The sequence below is a fragment of the Sorex araneus genome, chromosome 1, assembly GCF_027595985.1.
Source record: "Sorex araneus isolate mSorAra2 chromosome 1, mSorAra2.pri, whole genome shotgun sequence".
In the NCBI taxonomy this organism is placed as follows: domain Eukaryota; kingdom Metazoa; phylum Chordata; class Mammalia; order Eulipotyphla; family Soricidae; genus Sorex; species Sorex araneus.
Genome location: NC_073302.1, coordinates 401523101 through 401536477, shown reverse-complemented (window position 1 = coordinate 401536477; position 13377 = coordinate 401523101). Strand labels below are relative to the sequence as shown.

Here is a 13377-nt window from a genome sequence, read left to right as displayed (position 1 = left end):
GTGTCTGGGAGCTACTCTTGATACTATTTGAGGAAGAAAATTCAGTGCCAGGCTGAGTTTGTGGAGCTTCTCAAGCCCTAAAATGCAGGAGTTGACCAGGTTCGCCCTGGTCATGCTCAGAGTCCCCCAGGAGTATACTTGGCACTGCTATGGGGGCATGTACTGCTGAGATTCGAATTCAGGTCTTGGTGCAAGCAAAGCATGCACCACTGACCACTGAGATATCGCCCTAGCTCAAATACCGCAGGATTTTTTACCTTTCAGTCACTCAGTATGCTAATAAATATTAAATATTTTAAAAAATCACTCACTCAAACAATTACCATTAGTGTAGTCTAATATTTGGTGAGGAAACACTGAACGTGCATAGCAATATAAATGTGGGGCTTTTGGAACGGACTTAGTAGAACAGATATTTTAATCACTATTTGAATAAGTCCCATTTATTACTTAATCATGTAACAGAAGTGACTCCTCTCCTTTGTGAGCGAAAAACTTTAAGCTTCGCAAGTTGTCTGCTAGTCTTCAGGGAGGGTGCATTTTGAGAAGAGAAATTATTTTGTGTCTGCTTTGAAAAACTGACTCAGCTATGAAGTTACAAGAATTAAACAAAATAGATCAAACTGGGTCACATGCATTGTTGTATGTTGGTTCTTTTCTAAGAATAATTTGCTTGATGGTTTGGAAGAGGTCAGATTATTTTAAGTTATAGCACTGCCATTTTATTTTCATTATATGTGTGGCATTTGGCATAGCAGTTATGTGATCTGTTTCTGAACAGATGTATCATAAGATTTGGCAAAATAGGATGAGATTTAAGGCTCTCCTCAAAAATTACATGAAAATTTAGAAATAGGAATAGTTCAGTTGCAATACTGTCATCTGAGCCTATATTTCTGGACTCAAACCCTTACACCAGTGCCATGTGGCAAGATTTTACGCTGCACTACACAGAGAAGTTAAGGAAAATCTACTTAAATTTTTATGAGTGTTGCTAAGTTTTATGTGAATGATATACTGGCCAGCGCAAAAATTATGTTGCTCTAAATTTGTGAGACACTATTTTATGGAAAATTTAGGATTATTAAAAAAACAGCACAAGCTCTTTAAAGTTCCTTGACTTATAAAAGAAGGCAATTGGTATAATCTTTCATATCTAAGAATTCTATTATTAAAGAACATTTGGATATTAAAACTAGATTGCTTAATGGTAGATTTTAGCAGAATTTTATAGTATAAGTTCTAAAACTAGGAAATAGTGTCCACATGGTAGGGAACTGTATTGTGTGATTTTACCTCATATGAACCTTTCATAGAATTTCTTGCAAATTTAAGTGTCTGGAGTTCAACATCTACAAAAAAATAAATCCGATGTCTTGTGTTCTTGACATTGACCTTGTCATTTAAGATACCATCCAATACCTATCACCTTTGCTGGAGATGGGGAACTATGCTATTTATAGACAGTTTTGACATATATTACATATAAATCTTGTTGTTTTCAATGAATGCATCTTCCCAAAGAATAATTTATGTTCACATTAGAATCTTAATTATTTGTTTCCTGAGTGTACCTAAAAGGATGTTAAGAGACAGAGCAATGGTTAGAAGTATACAGGGTAGGGGGCTGGAGGAATAGCACAGCGGGTAGGGCGTTTGCCTTGCACGCGGCCGACCCAGGTTCAAATCCCAGCATCCCATATGGTCCCCTGAGCACCGCCAGGGGTAATTCCTGAGTGCAGAGCCAGGAGTAACCCCTGTGCATCTCTGGGTGTGACCCAAAAAGCAAAAAAAAAAAAAAAAAAGAAGAAGAAGTATACAAGGTATCTGCAGGAAATCAAATCAAGACTTAATAAGAAAAATACTTGTGCTAATGCAAGCAAATTGACTTTTTTTTTTTTGCTTTTTGGGTCACACCTAGCGATCACAGGGGTTACTCCTGGCTTTGCACTCAGGAATTATTCCTGGTGGTGCTCAGGGAACCATATGGGATGCTGGGAATCGAATCCGGGTTGGCCGCGTGCAAGGCAAATGCCCTACCCGCTGTGCTATTGCTCCAGCCCCACAAATTGACATTTTATTTTATATTATTTTTGGGGATACTCTCAAGCACCGAATAAGGGGCCCTTGGGCCATTCCCAATGATGCTTGCCTAAGCAGGTTGGGTGGTTCAATGCTCCTCCTCAGCATGCTATGCTCCTGGGGTCCAGCAATATCGGGGGAGAAGGGGTCTCCAGGTCTACACCTAGGGGGTGCTCTGGGGAACAAGCAGTGCCATGGGTTAGACCTAGATGCCTGGGCATGAAGGGCATGTGGCTTTGTTCCCGAGTTATCTCTTGGCTTTCATTTTATGTCATTTTAACATAGGAATGGACTCAATCTGACATGTAAGTGGTCACTTCTGGAAAGCATGAAATAATACGAAGTCCATGCTTAGTGCATCACCTTTGTGTTTGTCTTGGAGATGTCCCTCACCTAGAAAAAGGTAAAGATTTCCCCTCTTTTTTTTTTTTTTTTTTTTGCTTTTTTGGGCCATACCCGTCGATGCACAGGGCTTATTCCTGGCTTTGCACTCAGGAATTACTCCCGGCAATGCTCAGGGGACCATATGGGATGCTGGGAATTGAATCTGGGTCAGCCACGTGCAAGGAAAATGCCCTACCTGCTGTGCCCCTCTAATGCCTTTAAAGGGAGGTAAGAAAATGATTTAATTGCCTTTAAAATCAGCTAGGAAAAAAGGCTCAGGTATCTGTAAGATTATCTAATTTCTTCCCTCAAATGCAAACAAACCACCTTGACAGAGTCAAGCCCGAGTGCCAGGAAACCTGAGTGCCAGGAAAGGAACCAAGAATTAGAGTGGACACTTTCTAGAAGTAAAAACAGCTCAGGGCTTTGGGGACATAGTCTGGTGATTTATAAAAATCTTGATCAGGTCAATGAGATTACCTACTCTGAGGATAGAAGCAAGAACCCATGTCTGCGAGAGTTTGATTCAAACAAACAAACAAACAAACAAAAAATAAGGAAGGAATTGTGGCAGGGAGGGGAATTAATAGTATCAGAGCCAAGGAGAGAGGTCTGGAGTTGGGCATTTCTGGTACACTCAGTGCCTTCTTCCTGAGCCTGAAATAAATCCTGGGGAAAGCCAGTACACTCTGCCCAAAGCACTCCAGGTCAGAACAAATACAAGTGTGGCTTATTACTTCTCACTCTTATAGATTGCCAAATGCTTACCTTTGCACATTGTGCTTATGGGGGTTAGCTCTTTTTTAATTCTCTGGAATATACCAAAATCATAAATAGCTGAGGAAAACACTTTTCTATCAGAGTAAATGGGTACTTTGAGAATGAAGCAGGACTTCATGGAGAGAGCACCCTGTGATGTGGGGGGTCCTTATTTGTTTTGGAAAGGTGCAAAGGATAAACCCAGGGTGTTCTGGTACTCAAACATAGTGTCTCACCAGTGTAGGAACCAGAGATGGGAAGCAGATGTTCAGAAAATATCAGTATTATGGAGAAGACTGGGAGAGAGTTTTATATTTAGAAATATTGCTCTAGATTGTTCTGTTTCTCTCCTTTGAAAGGGGAAAACAACATGGTCCATATCTTTTCTCTTTCTCTAATGGCTCACCCTAATCTAGGTTCCCTGTGACTCACGTTATAATAAAAAGACAATGACATTTTTATGTGATACTCCTTTCCTGGAAGATCAAACTGCCTTGTTTGTATTAGCTCCCAAAGTAGAATGAACCCACTAGACCTTAAGTATCAGGGTATATGGTAAAATGCAATAGAAATGTGAACATGTACCAATCCTTTTCTACCAATCCTCTCCACACCACTCTCCAGCTCAGGCTGACTTTCTCTAAGACCAGCCTCTAGTCTGTTTTCTATGGGCTGACAGAGAGATATGAATCATACAACCAACAAAATGGAAAGCATAAGATCCAAACAACAATAAGAAAACTTAAAAATGTTCCTGTTAAGGAGGCAGACTGGGGGTGGAAGGGAAAATGGGGACATTCGTGGAGGGAAGTTGACACCGTTATGAGACTGGTGCTGGGAAATTGTACATCTAAAACTCAACTACAAATAACTTTGTATATGACTGTGCCTAAACAAAAAAATTTAAATTAAAACATTAAAAAGTAAAGAAAAAAAATCCAGTGCTCTCAGTGCTCTGTGTGAAACTTTCCAACGACTCCATTGGATTTAAGATAAATATCAAGACTCTTAACATCTTATAGCAGTGGTTTTAAACTTTTTACACCTTGTCAACTGGTACTTTCAGTTCCTGGACTGGAAGGTGCATATTAGTGACCTACAGCCTAGCTTTGTAAACTGAATACAATGACTGTGAAGAAAATTGGGACGAGTCAAAGAATTCTGAATGCACACCAAAAGTCATTTCAAAATTAACTGTGCAATGTATCTAGGTATTTCTGAACAGCACTCAATTCTGTGTCATCTTCTGTGTGAAAAAGGTCATGAGTTGAAAGCATTTAAGAAACCCTGATGTAAAGATACTTGCCTTTCATTTGGCCAAATTGGTTTGACCCCGGCATTGCATTTGGTTCTCCCCACACCTCTCCGCAACAGCACTACCAGGATTGATCCCTGAGGCAGAGCCAGGAGTAAGCCCTGGGCACCATTGAGTGTGGCCTCAAGCAAGAAAGTAAACAACAACAACAAAATCTCTGAGGCCCTAATTTACAAAACCTTTAGAGTGAGCACAAATTGGGTTCCCTTCCTTTCTTCCCTTTTTTAAAAAAAAATTATTTTATTGAATCACCATGTGGAAAGTTACAAAGTTCTCAGGCTTATGTCTCAGGTATACAATACTCAAACACCCATATTCCACCACCAAAAAAAACCAAAACCCCAGTATACCTCCCACCCCCCCACCCCCACCTGCATAGCTGGTAAGTTTCACTTCATTTTCTCTTTACCTTGATTACATTCCATATTTCAACACAAAACTCACTATTGTTGTTGGAGTTTCAACACAGAACTCACTATTCATGTTGGAGTCTATCCCCCCAAAATACGGCCCTATTGACTAGGAAATATTTGATAATTAGTTTTCCACTGATGAGAATGAAGAGATATAAAGTTGCATGGCCACGCGGATTAGGATTTCTGTAGTTTAGTAATTAAGTCCAGGGAGATTTAAGTTGGAAATTGTGTCATTTCCCTTCCTGGGCAGCATGGAGCAAAAGCTTAGTTCACAGTCTGGAGACATGGCTGCAAGCACTTGCTGGGACCAGAAGTAATGTAGCTGGCTCTGGATCTTGGTCGTTCAGCAGCAAAGCGGCTGTGCAAAAGCATGGCCACCCGGGTCGAATCTCGGCAGAGCATGAGTCGGTATCGGCCCCGGCCCGAGACTCCCTGTCTTCCCTTTGACCCCATTTGGTGTTTATATCATCTCATCACTCCAGTCCCCAAACTTCATATGAGCAAACTTCTAGCCGAAGGGTTTTTGGATATGTTACAGGTCTGGTCTTTTTTTTTTTTTCTTTTTGTGTCACACCTGGCAATGCTTAGGAGTTACTCCTGGCGCTGCACTCAAAAATCACTTCTGGCAGTGCTCGGGGGACCCTATGGAATGCTGGGAATCGAACCCTCGTCTGCTGCGTGCAAGGCAAATGCCCTACCCACCATGCTATTGCTCCAGCCCTAGGTCTGGTCTGTTTAATGCGTCCATAACTAGCTAACACATCATTGTAGTCACTTATCATTTCTTCAGAAAAATCTCTTCTATCACTCTCATTTGCTGACAAAACCACATTCAAAACATACACATGTCCTCAAAATCACACAAAGACATACCCAGACTTCATTTTATGACTGTCTTTCTCTCTGCCTGTGTCCTATTCTATCCCCAATTCTCCCCCTCCCTCTGTGCCTCCTTCACCTCTCAGAGAATCAGAAAGCAAGAGATTGCATTACCTGTTTTCATGTCCTTGCAGCTGGAGTGGCTGAGGAGGAGCTGGTTGGGTGACAGGACTATTGGGAGTGGCTGGGCTTGGCTGGGCCAGTGGGCTCTGTTGGGCCACAGGGCTGTGCTGCTGGGCCATGGGGCTCTGCTTCTCTGAGCTGGGTGCGGAGGCTGGGCTGTTGAGCTCTGCAAATGGGAAGTCAAGTGGCAAACACAATCAGGTTAATACTGAGAAATAACTCTGTTTCCTCAGGCAAATTGAGTTTTGGTTGTTCCAGTTTCTGTAAAGTATTAAGATAGCAGCTTAATGTTAAACTCCTTGAATTATAACTCTTAATGTTTCTAAAAAAGTTTACAACAGTGGCTTCTCATGTGTTCAAAGAAAAGATTATTATTGAAACGGACTTGATAAAGGGGCCCGGCGATTGCACAGCAGTTAAGGTGCATGCCTAGTGTGCACTTGACCATGTTTGATTCTCGGCACCACATGGTCCCTGAGCATCACTCAGTGTGGACCATGAGGCCCCCAGAACCACGGAGTGTGATCAGGGTATCCCCAGCCCTGCAGGGCCAGGGCAGCACAGCATCCTCAGGACCTTTCACTGAACCACCAGCCTAGCTGGATGAGAGTTGCAGGTGGGGTCCTGGGGAATCCTGAGTACCAGTTAAAAGGTCCCCAAACAAGAACAACAGCAACCAAAACAAGAAAACATACAAGCAACAACACGTTAACACTATGAAAAGATAATGCAAAGAAGTAAGCTTAAAAACATGCTGTTATTATTTATTTATTTTTTTAGCAAGGGTCACCGAGAGAAAAGATTTTAGCTATTACACTACTTTAAAGAGAAGTACTTCTAGTTTTCCATAGTTTGGAGAAGTAGCTGAACATAATACAAATAACAACACAAATAGATGTCTTTTATAATTTCCCCCTCTGGTTCTTTACTAGTCTTAATGACTTAATAACCCTCTGGACTCCAGAGTTCTCCAGAAAGAGAAATTAACATCGGCTAGAAGAAGGTTTATCAAGTCGCTCTCTGTTAAAACTGCCTCGTCAATTGTCTTGTAAAAGCATTAAACTTTACACTGTAATTATTTCTCTACATTAGAATAAAAGTTGGACAGACACTTCTCAGTCTAGGAAAATGGGAAGCCTAGTTTGTTTTTAGTAAGCAATCTTGCTTCGAGTCAATTTCCACTGAATATATATAATGCAGTTAATAAGTTAAAAAAAACAAGCACAGTCATTTTCTTGTTTTGGCTGGTTGACCAAAGAGAGTTGATCTGTCAGCATTTCCTTATGTAACTCTTCCCCCTTCTTTTTTTATGTTTCAAAATTTTAAGTTTGTTCTCCACTTATATCAGTGGTTCTCAACCTCAGCACCGCTGACCAGATAACTGGCCAGAGAACTCTGCTATTGGAGAGAGTCCTGAGCATTGCAGAATGTTTAGCAGCATCTTTGCCCCTCAACACATTAGTGCCAGTACCATGCCCCCCCACCCCCCCCGACCTCACAGTCTCAGATGTCTCCACATGTTCTCTGTGGCCAGAGGCAGGGAGGATACAAAATAACATTAATAAAAAAAACTTCTCTATTTAAAGTCAGGAGGCTCTCTGGTGCCTACTAATCTGAGTCCAAAGATTCAGTCTTGAGACTGAATCTAATGGGACCCAGGTGAAGGAGCTGCCCATTGCTTTCATCGGGAACACTGGTCCATTCCCCAGGGAACTCCAGGAGCTGAATTATTAGTTGTCCTGCCATCATCACAGCTAGTAATGGAGCGAAGGTGTTTGGAAATGGGGAGCTTCAGTGAGTCTACACTCAGAACCTTGGTGGTCCCTTATGGCTTGTGAGTTTGGCTGCTCTTAAGCCTCAGGGGGGGAGTCCTTGTACAGAGAAATTCAAAAGGCTAAGTGGGAATGGAAAATTCTTCTCAGATGCAACATTTTCTAAATGAGCTCTCTTTATACCACAAAACTTCCTCAAGCTTTTCAAAATCAATCTGACTTTGGAGAATTCTCCAGAGCTTTACTGTTAACATGAATGCATATCGCCCTTCTTTTTAATTCTTTCCCCCCCTCTTCAAACTTGTACCTATCATTTCTGTTGAATGGGTTTTGGCTTAATATAATCATAAAGAGAGTACTCCAGAGACCATAGGAAATGATTCAATAACCCGATGCCTGGGGATTCACACGATTTATCTCTAATGTCACATAACTTGATTTCTGAATGAATCTGTGACTGAGTCAATAGGGTATGCATTGCAGCAGAGTATGATTTTTTTATGGAAGTGAAAATAATAGTCAACCTCAGGCATTCTGACATCACGCGGATCGCAGCCAGGTGGGTTCCGTGACTCTGACTCGGGCACTCACCCTCCTGAGGAATGATGCGAAGAGTCACACTAAGACCCGCGTCCTTGATGAGCTTCACGATGTCTGCATGAGGCATGTTGATGATAGACTGGCTGTTCACGGCTAAGATCCGGTCTCCCACTTTTAGTTTTGCACAGCGATCTGCAGGACTTCCATCAATGATGCGTCCGATTTTATGGGGCACAGCTAAAAGAATCCCCAACAGAAGTCGTTATCAGGAGCATTATCATGTTTTGTCTTTGAGACCCAACCCGACAGGGAAGAATGCAATGCGCCAGCTCCTTCTTTTGTCAGGATATTTGCCTTTGCAAGTCACTGTCATTCTTCTCGAACGTGATTTTGTGCACACTGCTGAGACAAGGGTTTCTACATTCCAGTATACTTTGCAGTGATAGGCATTTCCAAACACAGGAACTGAGGGATTCACAAACCTTGGGCATACATCACTATGATAAAAATACAGCTTTTTTGGACCATACCCCAGATTTTAAGAATCTAAGTGTTTAAGCAGGAGATAGGATTTACAGATTTTAAAGAAATTCATCAGGAAATTTCAATACATAGGGAAATTTGAGAATCTGAGACACACAACATTTTGCCTAAAGAGCTCATACTATAGACACAATGATAAAAAGTTTGGGAAGACACAACAAGCATCAGGCATTTCATTTCTACCCATTTCTGTCTTACTGAAATAATACAGGAAATTCTCTCTCTCTGTCTGTCTCTCTCTCTGCTGGTGAAGAAGTTGTGACCAATTTATCACTTTTCTACCTTACATCTTTCTACTTAACGTGTTCAGTGGTTTTGCAATTCACCAATATTAGATACATGATGGATTTCCATCCTAGATGGCGCCTCTGATGCTGACACACTTTATATGTGTGTTAACATTACTTTATATGATATAGGAATGTATAATTAAAAAACAGATAAACTGCCATCCCATTGACTATAAGATGTTCTCTTGCTTTTTAGATATCAAACTATGGAGATGTGGCATCTCTTTAGAACAATGAAAAATACTTTTCTCTCTGCTAATTTATTTAGACATGTGGGGAGAGCCAATGAAGTGGAACTTTAGATGTTTGAGCAGCTGCTTTCTATTCAATGTAAAAAGTTGTTTACTAGGATAATTGCTTCCAGAGTGATCATCAATAGCCACCATATCTCTGCAATCTCCCTCAAGGAACTTACAACCTAAAGATATATTTTTTCTTTTCTTTTTAATAACTGGGAAGCCTGACCAGGAAATCACCTCTCAGTGACTTGTTGCTCTCTCTAAGGAAGCCAGGGACCTACTAAGTCTGAGACAAGTGGCTAAGGCATATACTGCATCTTTCAGTATACTCCGGGGATGCCTATTCCTTCACCTCTCAATCTTGCAGAGATGTTAGGTGAAAGGCAGAACATCAGCTAATAACCACAGCAAGGAAGGACAATCAGTGAGTTAATGAACCAGTCTTTGTCATATTTCTATTGTCAAAGGTTAGAGATAGCATATAAAAATATTGGCTGAGCTAGTGTTTCTAAAATAAAACAGATTACATTGGAAGTTCAAACACATTTTTATTTACCATAAGCATAAATGGTTTGAATTAAGAACACCTCTCATAAAGCACATTATTGACTTAGAGGTTCAGGACAAAATATTTCATCTCAAAAGTGTTTTGAGGGACTGGAGCGATAGCACAGCAGGTAGGGCATTTGTCTTGCACGTGGCCAACCCAGGTTCAGTTCCCAGTATCCCATATGATCCCCTGAGCACCGCCAGGAGTAATTCCTGAATGCAGAGCCAGGAATAACCCCTGTGTATCGCCAGGTGTGACCCAAAAAGCAAAAAAAAAAAAAAAAACCAAGAAAAAGTTTTTTGACTATTTTTTACTTAAGCAGGAGTGTTAGAACAGCTGATTCATTTGCATATTTTAAAAGTGATAGGGACACTTCTAGTGTTTGGTGATCGAGCAGGCATAATTTGAGTAAAATTTTGTTACTACTTTTTACTCCTCTTAATAATGCAATAATGTAACAGTCAATAAGTGATATGGTCTCTCTAGCCATGATAGGTGTATTATGATCTACTCTGTGACCTTTGAAAAGTTGTCTGACTACTCTAGGTTTCTGTTTTTCCATAGTAAAATTGAAATAATGATATCATTGACCTCAGAGTGATTCTGAGAATTAAATATGTTATCACATATAAAGAGTGTGCTTGGCACATAAGAACTGATTCACAAATATTAATTTTCCTTGGACTTGGGAGATAGCTCAGGATTAGAGTTTGGTTCTCCGGAACCACCTGGACCCTAGACACTGTTGCATGTGTAACTGATGTTCCTCAATACTGCTGGGCCCAAGAATTGCCAGGAATGTCCCCTAAGTCCTCTTAAAACTTCTTGGGAGTCTCTTCCCCCCAAAAAAATCCATTTTCCCCATTATGTTTAGTTTTTTTTAAAAAATGACAATCTTTTAAATATTTTTAATATCATTATTGATTGGTGTATGTTCTTGTTACAACTTGAATTCTTTCTGTGTGGGAGAGACCCATAATGCTGCTTAACCAGAAATAATACTTTGCTTTATACAGAGCTACATCCCTTATGAATCAAATGAGGAAAACAGCTCCATTTGAGAAACAGAAATGTGTTTCAGGAATGATCTTGACACTAGATGAGGTCAAGAATCTTGTTAGTTTTTCTCTGTTTTCACAGAAAAGATGCTTCAGGTCTCTGTAGGAGAATGCCAACATATGAGTCTTTTCATTATGCATGTACACACACATAGCATACACACATACACAGATACACTCTGTTCCTTGTAAATTCATACAAAATATAAGCTAAAGTCCTAAAAAGGTCACAGGAGATGAATAATTGAAGTAGAAGAAACTGAGGCACAAAACAGCAATTTGCCCAAGGTCACATGGGGCTAACCAGGGATTTTGAAGCATTTGTCAGATTCCATAGTTCTTGGTTCTAACCCACGAGCCACACTGTCTCTCTCAACTTGACCATCTCCTTCTTCCTCTTGAGTATTTGTTTTGTGAGTGCATGATGCTTTTATGAGTAAACGACCTGCCTAGGCCGAAAGTCAAAAACACTCCACCTGTGACCCCAATCCAAGAATAAGGCAGGAATTTTGATTTAAGTGGAATCCTGGCAATAGCTGACTTTCAACAGGCCAGAGTCAGGAGAGGAGAAAAGTGAGCGAAGAGAGGAGAGAGGAAAATTGGAGAACTTCTCAGATCTTGCAAAGTTAGGAATCCACATTACAGTGCCATTATTTTGTATCAAGTCATTTCTTTGGGGATTAGAAACACTCACATTTGGAAATAAATTTAAAAATGCACTTCAGATCACAGTCAAATGGTATTTGGATGATTTGCTGCTTCAATAATTTATGCGTCTCTCCCCTCCATTGTTGTGGATTACTTAGAATTTGCTGGGCATAAAATCCCACATTTTCAAAGGATAGATTACACACACAATTTTATGTGGTCAACAACAATAAAGAACAACAAGTTATTATTTGGTACTTTCTAAGAACCGGGCTTGGCACTTATTTTAATTCCTTACAGCAACATTGAAAAGTCGCATATAATTATCATCCTTATTTTACTGTCGAGTAACTGCAGAAGTATTCAAATAAGGATTCAAATTTATGCCTGTGGCTTCAAACCTTAGGGTTACTCCCTACTCTTTTTTCATATGTGACAAATTAAAAGCAATTTGAACCATGAAGAATGAGGAAATGACTAGAGAGACTTAATTAGAAAAGCATACTATTTGAGAGTTCAAGAAAAGATTCATTATAAAGAGAATTATTTGCCTATGGTGCTAACTCTTAGTTTGAAGGCCATTTTTCATTGTACTAGGGTTGGCAAAATAAAACTTAAAACAAATGAATAAAACAAGATAAAAGAATGAAAACGAAAACAAAAATGCTATGGGAGTCATATTATAGAATGATCAAGTGGCTTACGAAAAATATGAATGAATATACATAATTTTTATTATCTTTTAATTAATTAACTTAAAATTTTTTTATTAGAGAGTCACTGTGATGTACAGTACAAACTTATGAACTTTTGTGTTTGCATTTCACTCACACAGTGATCGTTTACCCATCCCTCCACCAGTGCCCATTCACCTCCACCAATGATCCCAGTATCCCTCTCACCACCCCCACCCCATCCCCCACCACCCCACCCTGTCTCTGTGGCAGGGCATTCCCCTTTGTTCTCTCTCCTTTTGGGTGTTGTAGTTTACAGTAGAGGCATTGAGTGGCCATCATTGAATAAACATAATTTAAAAATGTATCTCTTCCAGAGATGGAACACACGATACCTGCTATCCTTTTCCCCTTCAACTTGCTTTCTGTACTTTTAATGAAGAAAAGTATCTCTATCAAGTGGAAGTATCTGAAGTAGTTTATTACAATTGCTTTCTACTTGGCATTTATTAAAATAAACAGTTCTTGACATTTTTGGCAGCTGAAGACAAGCTCACTTTTTCTGTACCATTTTCCCTACATATGTAAGTACACCAGAAGTTGCTGTGCAACTTACCATTGATTGACAAGGGGTGTACTCAGAGAAGATTCTCTCTGAAAAGAAGATGCAGTTCCATTTGCTTAGTCATAAGGTCTACAAAGCTTATGACCTAAGTGCTTTCTGTGCATTGCTAATGGAATAACAGGGCATGGAAGAGGCCCTGACCCTGGTTTCTATTATTGGGTGAGTGATATTCATTAGTTCTCTGAGAATTGATGACTAAGGTAACTGCGGGAGAGCAGTCCATTTAGATGGCATGCCTTGCAGACATCATTTGTCAGGCAGCAACATAAATCAAGTCTTTGGATCAGTCTTCTTGACACAGTGTGCTTAAGATACACAGATATTCGGGGAAAAGTTGCAATATGTCATGCAGCTTTGGACATATTGACATTTGGAAAGGAGAAAATGTATCACTAGCCAGAAATTTCTCTTTAATTGCAAATCGCGTAAATTATGGAAAAAGAAACCCATAATTTATTGTTCTTTCTTTCTTGGTACAAC

General features: G+C 40.0%; 1 protein-coding gene across 11 annotated transcripts in view; it reads right to left on the bottom strand.

Moving 5' to 3' along the window:
• Positions 1-13377, bottom strand: part of MAGI2 (membrane associated guanylate kinase, WW and PDZ domain containing 2) — a 1445467-nt gene that overhangs the window by 115520 nt on the left and 1316570 nt on the right. For all 11 annotated transcript variants that reach the window (XM_055133467.1, XM_055133407.1, XM_055133431.1 and 8 more), the window contains 2 exons: positions 8322-8507; positions 5950-6124 (listed from right to left, as the gene is read on the bottom strand). In XM_055133467.1, the coding sequence (XP_054989442.1) occupies positions 5950-6124; positions 8322-8507 (361 nt within the window). The remainder of the gene's footprint in view (positions 1-5949; positions 6125-8321; positions 8508-13377) is intronic.